The following is a 12500-nucleotide window of genomic DNA, read 5'->3' as shown; positions in this document are numbered from 1 at the left end:
AGGGAGGGAGGGAGGGAGGGAGGAAAGGGGGGAAGGAAAATGGAAGGAAAAAAGGGGAGGATGGAGGAAGATAGGCAGGGAGGGAGGATAGGAGGGAGGGAAAGAAACAGGGGAGGAATAGTAAGTGAGTCAGACAGGTATTGAGGTAGAGGGGGGAGAGGGGGAAAGGGGGAAAGGGGAAAGGGAGAGAGGGAGAGAAAGATATATATATACATGTATAATATATATATATATATATATATATATATATATATATATATATATATTATATATATATATATATATATATATATATATATATGTAATATATATACATAATATATATAGAGAGAGCATATAGATATAATATAATAATATATAAATAAATATCTATCTATATATATATATATATATATATATATATATATATATATATATATATATATATATATATATATATATATATATATATACACATATACATACATATATTAAATATATATCTATATCTATCAATCAATATACGTATAAATGTAGATATGTGTATATTTACATATGTATTTATGTATATATGTACATTGTACATATACACATATATGTGAGTGTGAGTGTGATTGTGTGTATTTGTATGTATATATGCACATGTGTGTGTGTATACGTATATTATATATATATATATATATATATATATATATATATATATATATATATATATATATATATATATATATATATGTTTTATACATATAAAAAACATCTAGAACACCATCCTTCCAAAATTGCAGGTTGAAACATTCCATGAAGACCAACAGCACATCCAGCGCTTGACAGGAATTCCAGAACCTCCCCTATCAACCAAAGACCAGACCGTACTCAAACATACCAGCTCCGGCCCTTCTACCGACAGCCTCACAAAGCTGTATTTTTCTGAGCTGACCCCTTGGGAGAGACTCAGGGTTTACCTCGCCTATTACTATGACTTTCAATTATTTGGTTATTCTCCAGATGATATAGTATTATCGTGAATGCAATCTTTTCCTCTGATGTAAGGGAAGTTGCATTTATATGTACCTGAATTAAAGAATAAACAGTTTGATGTGACTGGATTTTATCATATCACATAAATTTGTATTGCCTTGATCTATTTTTGATTTTTTTCTGGCTGAAATGATCATCACTATTTATTTCCATTACGCTTTAATATCAATTTCAAATGATGAAAAATGTAAGGTCTATAAAAGTCTATATTGTGGAATTCCTTTACTGGCTGTCTGTATTTCTTATAATGCAAAACTTTCAAATAAATACAACATATGTGCATTTACCATGCATCAGTACTTAGATGCAATAGTAGCAATATAAACAAAATATAATCTATCACAAAGAGACTTTCAGAAAGACACTGCACATCTATATATGATTATATATACACACACAGTATAAACAACACTGTCTCTATATCCCACATACAACAAAAATATCAGTACCAAACATATTACATAAATATCTTCTCATTACTATTACATTTTCAATCTCTACCTAGTGCATCTGTCTAAATCATTTAATCTTTAGTTCTAAACTTCCCCTTTAAGTTTGCCGTTGACCGGCGTACTTTCCTTCTCTCCGCCTGATGTTCTCTCTGCTTCTGTCGCAAAAGCCCGTCCTTGGGAGTCTTCTTGACTACGTAGCTCATTTCCCGACTGCCGAAGGTGAGCTGCTTAATACTTTCCTGGTTGTCATCCTCCATTTCCAGGCGATCAGCTAGGGTCATCCTGTGAAAGGAGTGGTGTGCATTAATTTCCTCATAAAATTGATTTGGATATTAATCGAGAGAAATGTATTTTTCTGTCTTCTTGGAACATATTTTGATGTTGACCTTAAGAAATTTGTCTTCTGGTCTTCTAAAATAAACTACAACAATTTTCTGACTAAAACTATTACTGAGAGAAAGAGAGAGAGAGAGTCCTTACTTGCTCAATTTCTTTTTGCTGGCTTTAAGTTCTGCTAGAGAATCCGCTGCCGTGAAACTCAAGTTCTTGCTCTCCGTTTTCTTCTGTTCGTCCTCCTTAACTGGAGATTTCTTGCCCTTCTTCTGATATCTTTCCCTTTGCTTCTTCGAGTTCCTTATCTCTACAGGTTTGACCTGAAAAGTACATTACATGAATCATACACAAGCCATGTATACTAGGTTGAATATCATAAACATCATAAAACTAATTTTTGTCGCTTTTTGCTTTTTTAATATGATATTGTCAAAGTAATTTTCATTTCAAAGGTATGCAAAACCAGTGAAAACCATGCATGAGACGATTAAATAAATAAATAATCATCTAAATAAAGTAAAAAAAAAAAAAAAAAAAAAAAATCAAAGGTATAAGCACATTAACCCATTAGCAGCGGATGGCATGATTTGCTGCAAAGGCAGAGTCGGTCATAGACGCGGATGGCACCATGCCAGACATGTAAAACAGCCATCCTATTGCCTAGACCTTTTTTTAATACCGCGACCAATGGGTTAACCCATAGAGAGCAGGTGTAACATACACAACCGCTCTGATTAGGCCTAAGAAATGGGCGTCAATGCACACATGACATGTCATCGGAAACTGCTCACAGTTGCCACTCACAGTCATGAAGTATTAGGATTGTAATGGCACTAATTTCAGATCTACAGCTTTGCAAAGTCAGAATAAAGCCTTGTCTTGTGATAGATTTAACTCATTAAAGCAAGGTGCTGTGATATCATGTCATGTGGTGGCAGGATTTGCAGCTGGGCACATATTACAGCACACCTGCTGATCGTATGCGCAGCAGTCAGCCACAGCTAGAGTGGGCAAATAGCCCCAGGCATTAGGGCTATGCATTTGAAATACCTGGAATTTAGATAAAATGGAACCAAACCACCCTATCCTTATTGAGTTAAGGGAAAACATATGTTAGGCAGTGTCTGGAGGCCGGGAAAGATATTTTAAACCATCTTTCTAATTTTTATCCGGTGCCAGTGGCGTCAGAAATCGCCTATCCAGCTGTCTGTTAGCTCATTAGCAGCCTTGTCCATATTGGGCTAACAATCTTCAATTCTATCTATCTATCTATCTATCTATATATCTCTATCTACCTACCTCTCCAATCAACATAAATTAATAACAAAAGTCTTACCTTTTTCTCATCATCGCTGTTTGATATGATGGAGTCCGAGTCAGAGCTCTCGCCTTGCAGCATTTCCTCCTGAAGGAAATAGAATGCATAAAAATATTGATGTTCTAGTCTGAGAATTGACTGACAGACAATAAAAAAAATAAATAAATAAATAAATAAACAGCAATTAAACAGCAGCCATTACATATAGATACACTGAGAAAACTTAAAATGATTTTCAATACTAGGTCCTTGAACATATATTGCTATTATCTAGAAACATAAAAAGAGAGAGTGAATGAGTGAGTTGAGTGCATGAAAGAATGAAGGAATGAGTAAACGAGTGAATTGGTGAAAGAGAGAAACTCACCCGAGCTTTTATAAATTCTTGCTCTTCTAATTCTTCCTCTGCTTTAGCGTTCCTTCTCTTCTTGTCCATCTTATTAAGAACTGGATTAAATAACCTGGAAAGTTAAAGCCAAATTACAATCACCATTTTAAAAACAGGTAAATACCACAACAACTACTACTACTACTACTAATAATAATAATAACAATAATAATAATAGAAAATCCATTGACCTCTCTGCCCCTCAACTGCCAACTCAAGGAGACAAGCTATTATGCAGAAATCACTCATAAAAGAAAAGCAAGAAAAATGAGTTCTTACTTGAACTCTGCTGAATTCTTTTCTATCTCGAAATCTTCACTGATAAAGAGAGCACCAAATCGATCATCCTTCAACAAAGCATCAGCAGAAGTCATCTTCTTAGAACCTTTGTCGTTCTGTTCCTCAGTTAACCGCTCGAACAGATCACGGTTAACATTCGGCAGTTTCTGGAATTGGTGAAGTCAGTTAAGCCTTACTAGAAAATAACCAAATGTCTTTTTGCATTAATATAAAGTTATTTCTATCCACATCACATCAATGGAGGTGATCCTCATACAGGTTATAAAAGCAAATGCTGAAACTAGCATGATAATAATAATAGAAAAAGAAGAAGTAGAAAAAAACATACTAACAATACACTAACCTTGGTCTGTATTCCACGTTGATTCTGCTCTGTAATTTTCTGCTTGACTTTTCGCTTCATGAAGTCATCATAGTCAAATGGATTGGCAATCATCTTAGCCTTGTTGTACAGCCGTGAATCTATGTAGTAGCCATGCATAACTGCACGTAGCATTTCCGTACCTGGAGAAAATACACAAGTTAACAATTTCTTGATAAATAAAATAAATAAAATTATGTAATACTTATAATAACAATATATGAAGAAAAGATTAGAAAAAAAGGAAAAAAAAGTGCCAGTCCCAGGGACAGGCACTTTTGTGGCACCCCAGATGGGTTTTATTTCATCACTCTCTGAAGACAGTTCTTGCCAGAGACCGTGAATGGGTGTCATTTTTCCCTGCTGGTGCTAGAGATAGTGGTGTCATCTATGTTTGGGATTCTAGACTAAGCCTATTTTGCTACATAGTACAATAAAGAAACAAAGCGGTCCACTCTCCCCCAACATTAACCCTCTCTGGACGGGTGGTACACACGGTACCTGCGCAAGGCCGTTCAGACGTTCGCAGGGTGGCGTCATGATTATTTCCGATTATTTATGGCCTTTTAGCCCGATGCCGCTCTGAGAGCGCCTGGCATGACAATTTTGTAAGGCATGAATGGGTTAAAAATGATGTGACGACTATCGTCATGTATGTCATGACGCCTGTCGTCAGTTCAAACTTGTGTGTCGTGCATGTCATGGCGGCCGTTTGTAATGGATTAGTGATTTCCTGATGAATAAGTAGCAGAAGAAAAAGAAAGAGGAAGAGGAGGAAGAAGAAAAAGACGAAGAGTGACCCACCAATGAGGTCCTGGAGACCAATCTGCTTCAACTCTTCCTCTGTGACGAATTTGTAATCATCGTATTGTGATGGTGCTTCTTCCTCCTCCAGCTCCTCAATAAGGGCATCAAGGTGAGAACACCATCTTGGTGCTGTGCCTAATGACTGAAAAGGAGTTGAAAATGACAATAAAAGAGCTATTGATGTTTTTAATGTAAGTTTCCAAACTACAGAAAAATACATACATACATGCATATATATATATATATATATATATATATATATATATATATATATATATATATATATATATATATATATATAAATAAGATAATCACAATTACAAACAAAATTTACAATAAGCAGCATAAAGTTCTGGATCAATCAACAAACCAAAGAATAAAGCATAAAATCTCAAACAGATGAAAGAAAAGCAAGAAGGAGAGAATTAACTTTCGTAACCTACTGGTAAGAAGTAGGTTTGCAGCTTCACATCCTCAGTGGCCAAAAACAACATCCCTGAATCCGGCACAAGGCAGAGGTCATTGAAGTCCACCTCTGATTCAATACTGGTGTGAGGAGCTCCCTGAAATGGTAACATGACATTATAGAATAAATGTTTCTCCATCTATCCATCTATATATGAATATATAACAAAGAGACAGATTATGAGAGGGATCCCTAGGAAGATATTAATATATATATAGTTGATAGATGAGGAGCATCTATAGATATGCTCCTGTAATATATAACCAAGATGACCAGGGGGTAATCACTCACAGTACAAGATGCCCACCCCTGCATCTTACTTATACATGTAAGCATGATACAGAAACATAACTAACACACTCATACAAACATATATACACATTATACATAGATTACTTTTACCAAAGTGATTATCCGAACCAGCACACTTAGAAAGTAATATCTATTACTGACATCACCTTCAACACTTAATGAGCTAAAATAAAAGAAGACCACCCTAAGAAGAACTTTTTCTTGACACAAAGTCTGTCTACTTACGGTTTCCTTGTCCCATATCTTGACAATCTTAGACGACATTGATACAACCATCTTGGCAGAATTGTGAAACTCTAGATCCTTAACAGGCAGGCCATCGTTGTGATCCTTAACAAGCAGCGGTTTGTCTGACCGAATGTCATACAGAAGGATCTAGAAAATTGCAAAAAAGAATTAGCATACATCTTTCAAGTTACACTATACCTTAGACGGGGAACTTGTAAATTGGTATGCATTATTGAAAGGCAAGGACTTGACTATATAACAAAAAAAAAAAAAAAGATATTTTCCCACTGATAATGCAGTTTATCTTTGCCCATGTCTTTTTCACAACATAACATAGCAATAAAAATGAAAAGAGGAATGAAAAATAGAAAACAATAACAATAAGCTCTCCTTACCTGACCAGTCTGGGTGCCGACCCCCAAGGTCAAAGCATCATTGAAAGCTAGTGCTGTTATGCCAAAACGATTTGCAGTGTTGAAGTGACTAGCTCTGGAAAGGAAATTTGGGATGGAATGTTGTAGATCTAACTGGAAGAAAGACTAAGAGGAAATACAATTCCTAATACTACTAATAACAGAAAATATAATTATCAAATAGTAACTAATGATTATAATTGACAATTATAAAAATGACAGTATAAATAATGACAAGTTATTTTTTCCTTCAAGTTGTGTAAATAAGTAATCATATCAAAAGCAAATTAGTATCACTTTGCTAAAACATAACATAACATACCACATATTAGAAAACACACCAATGCCTCTAAACTGAACATCTTAAGATGTTGCTCATCCCAAAATTAACAATAATTACATTAAGAAAAAATAAATAAAACAAGTCTTCTGCTGAACAGGCTAGAAATGTAGAACTGATAAAAAGCATAAGAAAAAAAAACTATCCCCTTTCTGAGGGCAATTTCTCTGCAGAGGGAAGGTTTAGACCAAAACAAATTAAAGGAGTAACATAACAATACACTTACGATGTGTATTCTGTATCCATGTGCATCGCACAGTCTAAGACTCCAACTCTATGCCTCGATCGAGGGTCCCAAGCCTCAATGCGACCATCTTCTGTGCCACATGTGAACAGGTAATGAATCTTGTTGAATTCACACCTATTCACCCCAGGGCTGTTGGTCTGCAGTGAGTTCAAGAATCTACCCTGGCTGAGGTTCAATCGATATATTTCACTCCTGAAATCAGCCCAAAGGAAAATAGTAACAGCTGCAGAAATATTGTTATGACGAATATGCAGAGCTTTTTTTGTAATCTTGGTAATCTAAGTAACCAAGATATCAAATATAAAGAATAAACATCACATATTGTATCTTGTGATTTTTTATATATAGGCCTCATTTTACAAACTACTTTATATAATAGGTAATCACAGACTATAAGTGGGATTTACAATAACAATCAAATAATTTCATTAGAGTATATAAGTGTTTAAACAATATTAAGCATCTGCACATTACCCTGCTGCTGCCATGTACAGATCACATGATGGATAATGATATGCAAAGTCACGTCCAAATTTGGGGATGCGAGTTCGGAACCACCTCCCCCCCTGACTGTGAAATTCCACATATCTTTCCTCTTGCAAGAAAACCAACTGAAAAAAAAGAAAATTGAACATTAAGGCAAAGACAAAGGAAACAATAAATCACTCAAGAAATAGTTTCAGCAGAATATCAGTGATTCATAATAATAAAACAAAAGCTTTGCAAATCTTACCTTGCTGTAATCCTCAGAGAGGATGTCAAACTGAATAACCTCATAATCTACACATCTCTCAAACTTGAGCGAAAGGGATGCAACTTCATAGCATTTGACTCTAGGTTTATATGTTCCTGTTGCTAAAATATATCGACCATCGGGTGACATGCGAACACAGCCGCTCAAGTCAGGCATGGTGAAATCTTGAATCAACTCAATCTTCTGTCTGAAGTCTGTGGGGGAAAATCAGATCTTTTTTATTCTTTTTTTTCTTTTTCTTTTTTGTAATCTAAACAATTCTTCAAAAACTATGTGTCATCTATACATACTTACATACATTTTTACTTCAATACTAATATTAAAAGGATTGACTATAATGAGAATGATAAAAAAAGATGAAGGTGGTATAAAAAGGGAGGAAGAAGGTTACCACAGGAATGAGGATGAACAGGAAGAGAAGGTGGAGGAGCAAATAATATATAGATAATGATGATAATAACAGACAATTAATTAGGGCACCATAATTTTTACTTACCTACATCTCGTTTTGATAACTGCCTTCTTTTTCTTTCTGTTAACCACTGTTGGATAAAAAAAAAAAGTTTATAATAAATTCAGCTAGAGAAAGCCACGGGAGATAGAGCAGGAGAGGAAGGAAGAGAAAGAGTGAGAGAGTGAGAGAGTGAGAGAGTGAGAGAGTGAGAGTGAGAGAGAGAGAGAGAGAGAGAGAGAGAGAGAGAGAGAGAGAGAGAGAGAGAGAGAGAGAGAGAGAGAGAGAGAGAGAGAGAGAGAGAGAGAGAGAGAGAGAGAGAGAGAGAGAGAGAGAGAGAGAGAGAGAGAGAGAGAGAGAGAGAGAGAGAGAGAGAGAGAGAGAGAGAGAGAGAGTGTTAGAGAGAAAGGGGAGGAGATACTGTAAACATAATATACTTTTCATAGAACATTATTAACATCCTTCTGCTTTGTGTCCTTTAAATGGACACTCATATCCTATATGTTATCTTATGTCATTTCAAAATAACAATTAAGATCCTACACTATATAAAGTTATAAAAAGTACTAATGATCTAAAAGTGATATAAACAGCTCTCTTGTTTTGAACTCTCTCTTGTTTTGAACTATCTTGAATCCCACATCAATAACTTTGGGACATTAGAAAAAGGGTTTTGAATATTAATATAATTTACATATTTCCTATCCACTTATTACTTTCCCTATACACGAGTATGACACAACCTCAAAAAGTTTAAAGTCAACGCTACTTACTTCTGGCAGGGACTTTCCCGCACTTAGGTTGTAGACCTTGACGTTGTTTCGTCCCTCAAGGGCCTTCATCTTCAATAATTTCAATAATTTCTTCTATTAAACAAGGTGATGGAGATCCCTCACACCTATACTGTTTCTCCTCCTTCCTTCTTCTATAGGGTTGTAGACTATGTTTAAGTCTATAATCCCTGGATCTTGTTTTTTTTTTATTCTTTCTTTCTTTCTATATCATATCTATAATCTTTTATTTAGGAAAATCTTTGTGTGTCTCAAGATGTAGTACTTCTTGGTTGGAGGCTGACCAGCACCTGTAATTAACAACATTTTATTAGGGTTGTGGATTTTCACTTTTGTTAGTGCTTGTAATAATTTGGTCCTGCATGTGTGAAATCTGGGGCATTGTAGGGTAACGTGTTTAATGGTTTCTTCTTGGATGTTGCACCATCTACACAATGGATCTGTTTCTAATCTTAGTTTATGTAAATGTTTTCTCAATTTTGTATGTTTTATGGTAATTCTGCTTTTTGATCTTGACCTTAGGCCTAATTGGTGCCAACATGTATGTCATGACACCTGTACGCAATGGGTTAATATTTCTTTTAAAATGTTATTGAGAGCGTTCTTATAAAATTCATGTTATTTCGTCTGGCCCGTATTCTTTTCCATCTTTTGGTGTTTCCCATCGTTGCTTTTAGTTTTCTAAATGTTATTTCTGTACATAGTTCATGATCACCAGGACAGTTAAGCAGTTGCTCTTTTTCTAATTTTGTCAATATATTTTTTGTCTGTTTATTTGAACTTTTTCATATTCTTCTTTAAAAAGTTTTAATTTCCTTAAGGTGTTTGTTACTGGATTATTGTCTATTATGGGATAACAACTTGATGTTATTTTACCTGTCTGTATTTTTTTTTTTTTTTCTTTTTTTGGAAAAGTTTCAAATCCATTTAGTTGGTATATTGAAATTGATTTGTTCATAGAAATTCTTTTGTTTTTCAATTATATGTCTTGCTTTGATATTTTAATTCTTTATTTTCAATTTGTTTTTTTTGGGTAGGCCTATTTCTCCACCTATTATATGCCTTCTTTCTTTTTCTACTTCTTATAATTTCATTGAATGCTTGGTTCTAACATAGTTAATGTTTTTTTAATTTTTTTAATTTAAAGTGATTTTAACCAGCTCTTTTCTAGTAGGTCTATTGCATCATATAATGTAATTATGTTTGTATTTACATTTCTAAATTCTTCTTGATAATCAGACCACCCATTATCAGTAAATGGCTTTTTTTCTATTAATTTAGGTTAGTTTTGGTAATTAATATCTTCTATAATTACAGGGTGACGATCACTTCTCAGGTGAGGGCCTACTTTTACCTCTATTTGATTTATTGATGGTAAGCCTATTACTAATTCTAATGTAACTTCTTTATTTTTTTTAGGACTTATCATTGTTATCTGGCCTGGTGGTGTCATAAGAATTATATGATTTTCATTTATAAATTCATATATACTTTTTCCCCATTTTATTACTTATGTTTATGTTAATTTTTGGATTCCAGCTAGGATGGTGTGCATTAAAGTCCTCTATGAGAATTGTTGGTTTTCTACTTGATCTAGATATTGAATTTCATCCTTATGTTTAGTGTTGCAAGGGTTATAATTTAGTAAAATGTTTAACCATCTGTTTTTATATTGTGTTTTAATACCTAATACTTTTATCTGAATTAATATCTATCTCTCAATTCCAATTTTTGGAATTATATTTAAGGTCTTACCCCAAAAATATATCCCCCTTCCATTTGATTCTCTCCATCTTTTCTTATTATTACATAATCATTTACTTTAAATTCATCTTTGTTCTTCAGCCAGGACTCACATATTGCAAATATATCTAGGTCTTCCCTATGTAATAGGTAATTTAAGATGATTATTTTATAATGGATTGAAAATGGGTTCCAAAATATGATCTTAACCATTTATAAATTGCTTTACAATCAGTGAAAAATCTTTAATTGTTTCCATAATCATTCCAAAAATCTTAATCAAAAAGGGGGGGATCCAGCTAGGGCTAACTTCAATGCTATATAAAGTTAGGTTTATAGATGGATTAGAATTATTGTGTGCATCAATAGAAAAAAAAGAAAAAAAAAGAACAGAAAACAACTCATTCTAAATTCCTGCCAAAAATTATACTTTGTGCGATTGCTGTGCATGAGGTATGCTATGTGGGCAAGGAAATCATAAAGAAATCTCATCTTTCAAATTTATATTTTGCAGAAGACAGGTATAAGATGAAACTAAGCTATATTTGTGTAATATATCAATACTGATTGTTCATATACTACCCAGCAATTTCCTTGATAAACTTCATGCCCTCCCCTACTGTCAGAACCTAGATTGTGGGGTACAGGGGTGGAATTGAGGATTATATGCATTATATATGAGTTAGTAGAGGGAGAGAGGAATCCGTCAATATCATTTTTGTGGTATTTAGTAAAGGGACGTTATTCGGAAAATTTACCATTACTTGATGCAGGTTGCTTACATTGCACTTCTCTGTCTCCCACATGATCAACATTATATAGTCACTCTATTTTGCAGATATTATCTACTTCAAAACGGATTGCTTTATCTTTACCGAGTCCTCTTAAGGTATCGTCTGTTATGTACTTTTAGAATATTGATTCATTGACTGCATCCGTTAATTTGATTGGGTTGTTAAAATTTGAGTAAGATGAATCTCCTTGCTGCTGTATATGTACTATATTGTTGTTTTGTATTACTTGTTTGTTTGTTGCAACGTTGTACTTGTTGATCAGCTGTGATGAAGTGTTCTCCCAGTCAGCTGCACCTCGTGATCATTTTGGTCGGCTTAGGTTTGTGTTTATTTAGATTCCCTTCTGCACTTATTTATTTCCGTCCGAAATTAACAAAGTTCACACAATTAAACTCCTTACCCTGTGGTGGTCAGGATCGGGATCCTCCGTACTGTCTCTCACGTGTGTTGAGCCTTGGGGCTATTCGTTTTCTCGGCCAAAGTTTTGGTCAAAGGAAAATCTTATTTCTCATTGGTCGAGAGGAAATATAACTTGATTGTGATTGGTCAGTTTTGTGTCTCGGTGCGCGTGGTGTTGTGCCTCGCTGAGTGTAAACAAATACACAGGATAAACATCTTTTAAGACTCAGCCTACCCGGGAATTAAAAATATAGATAAAATCTTACACTCTTGATACCTTAAAGTATATGGAAAAAGATTAATAAATCACGAAAATTAATTTAATCTCTATTATTAAACGCTCATTGCCCATTTATTCAATTTAAATGATTACAAAGCTGCTTGTCCCAGAAGTCGAATGCCCCGCCAAGGCTCCTTCTGCTACTTTGCTTCGCCTCCGTGTCGGTGCCGGATCCGTTTTGAAGTTCAGCAACTTGTAATAAAACCTGAAACTTGTAAGTATTGATCATGTCAAGAAGCCGAGAGAGTGAGGCACGCTTTCATATCATACGAGAGTTCAACGTCGGAAGATAATGAGTTACGTATT

General features: G+C 34.5%; 3 protein-coding genes across 4 annotated transcripts in view; 2 read left to right on the top strand and 1 right to left on the bottom strand.

Annotated features, from left to right (window-relative positions):
• LOC122255244 (carbohydrate sulfotransferase 11) overlaps positions 1–1073 on the top strand; it is a 4538-nt gene extending 3465 nt beyond the window's left edge. Inside the window, exon 6 of the mRNA XM_043019185.2 lies at positions 765–1073. Within this exon, the coding sequence (XP_042875119.2) occupies positions 765–1004 (240 nt within the window). The 3' untranslated portion in view covers positions 1005–1073. The remainder of the gene's footprint in view (positions 1–764) is intronic.
• Positions 1074–1226: 153 nt separating this feature from the next.
• Positions 1227–12054, bottom strand: l(2)34Fd (nucleolar protein 10 lethal (2) 34Fd). Of its 2 annotated transcripts, none has more exons than XM_043019197.2 (16): positions 11916–12054; positions 8961–9268; positions 8233–8278; positions 7716–7930; positions 7457–7593; positions 6962–7174; positions 6378–6471; positions 5980–6129; positions 5420–5539; positions 4974–5118; positions 4152–4312; positions 3788–3954; positions 3488–3581; positions 3139–3207; positions 1950–2122; positions 1227–1751 (listed from the first exon to the last, which is right to left on the bottom strand). In XM_043019197.2, exons 2-16 carry the CDS (start codon positions 9027–9029, stop codon positions 1541–1543), a joined length of 2064 nt encoding a protein of 687 aa, XP_042875131.2. In that variant the 5' UTR covers positions 9030–9268; positions 11916–12054; the 3' UTR covers positions 1227–1540. The 2 variants fall into 2 exon arrangements, with proteins under 2 accessions (XP_042875131.2, XP_042875132.2); XM_043019198.2 differs by having other exon boundaries at positions 11742–11964.
• A 233-nt stretch (positions 12055–12287) lies between these two features.
• LOC122255247 (protein arginine N-methyltransferase 6) overlaps positions 12288–12500 on the top strand; it is an 11011-nt gene continuing 10798 nt past the window's right edge. Inside the window, exon 1 of the mRNA XM_043019194.2 lies at positions 12288–12408. The gene's annotated coding sequence lies outside the window, so the exon portion shown is untranslated. The remainder of the gene's footprint in view (positions 12409–12500) is intronic.

The sequence above is a fragment of the Penaeus japonicus genome, unplaced genomic scaffold (genome assembly GCF_977035675.1).
Source record: "Penaeus japonicus unplaced genomic scaffold, GWHDUDI00000001_assembly GWHDUDI00000029, whole genome shotgun sequence".
Taxonomy (NCBI): Eukaryota; Metazoa; Arthropoda; class Malacostraca; order Decapoda; family Penaeidae; genus Penaeus; species Penaeus japonicus.
Note: the sequence above shows the minus strand (reverse complement) of the source record. Positions and strands in the feature narration are given on the sequence as shown.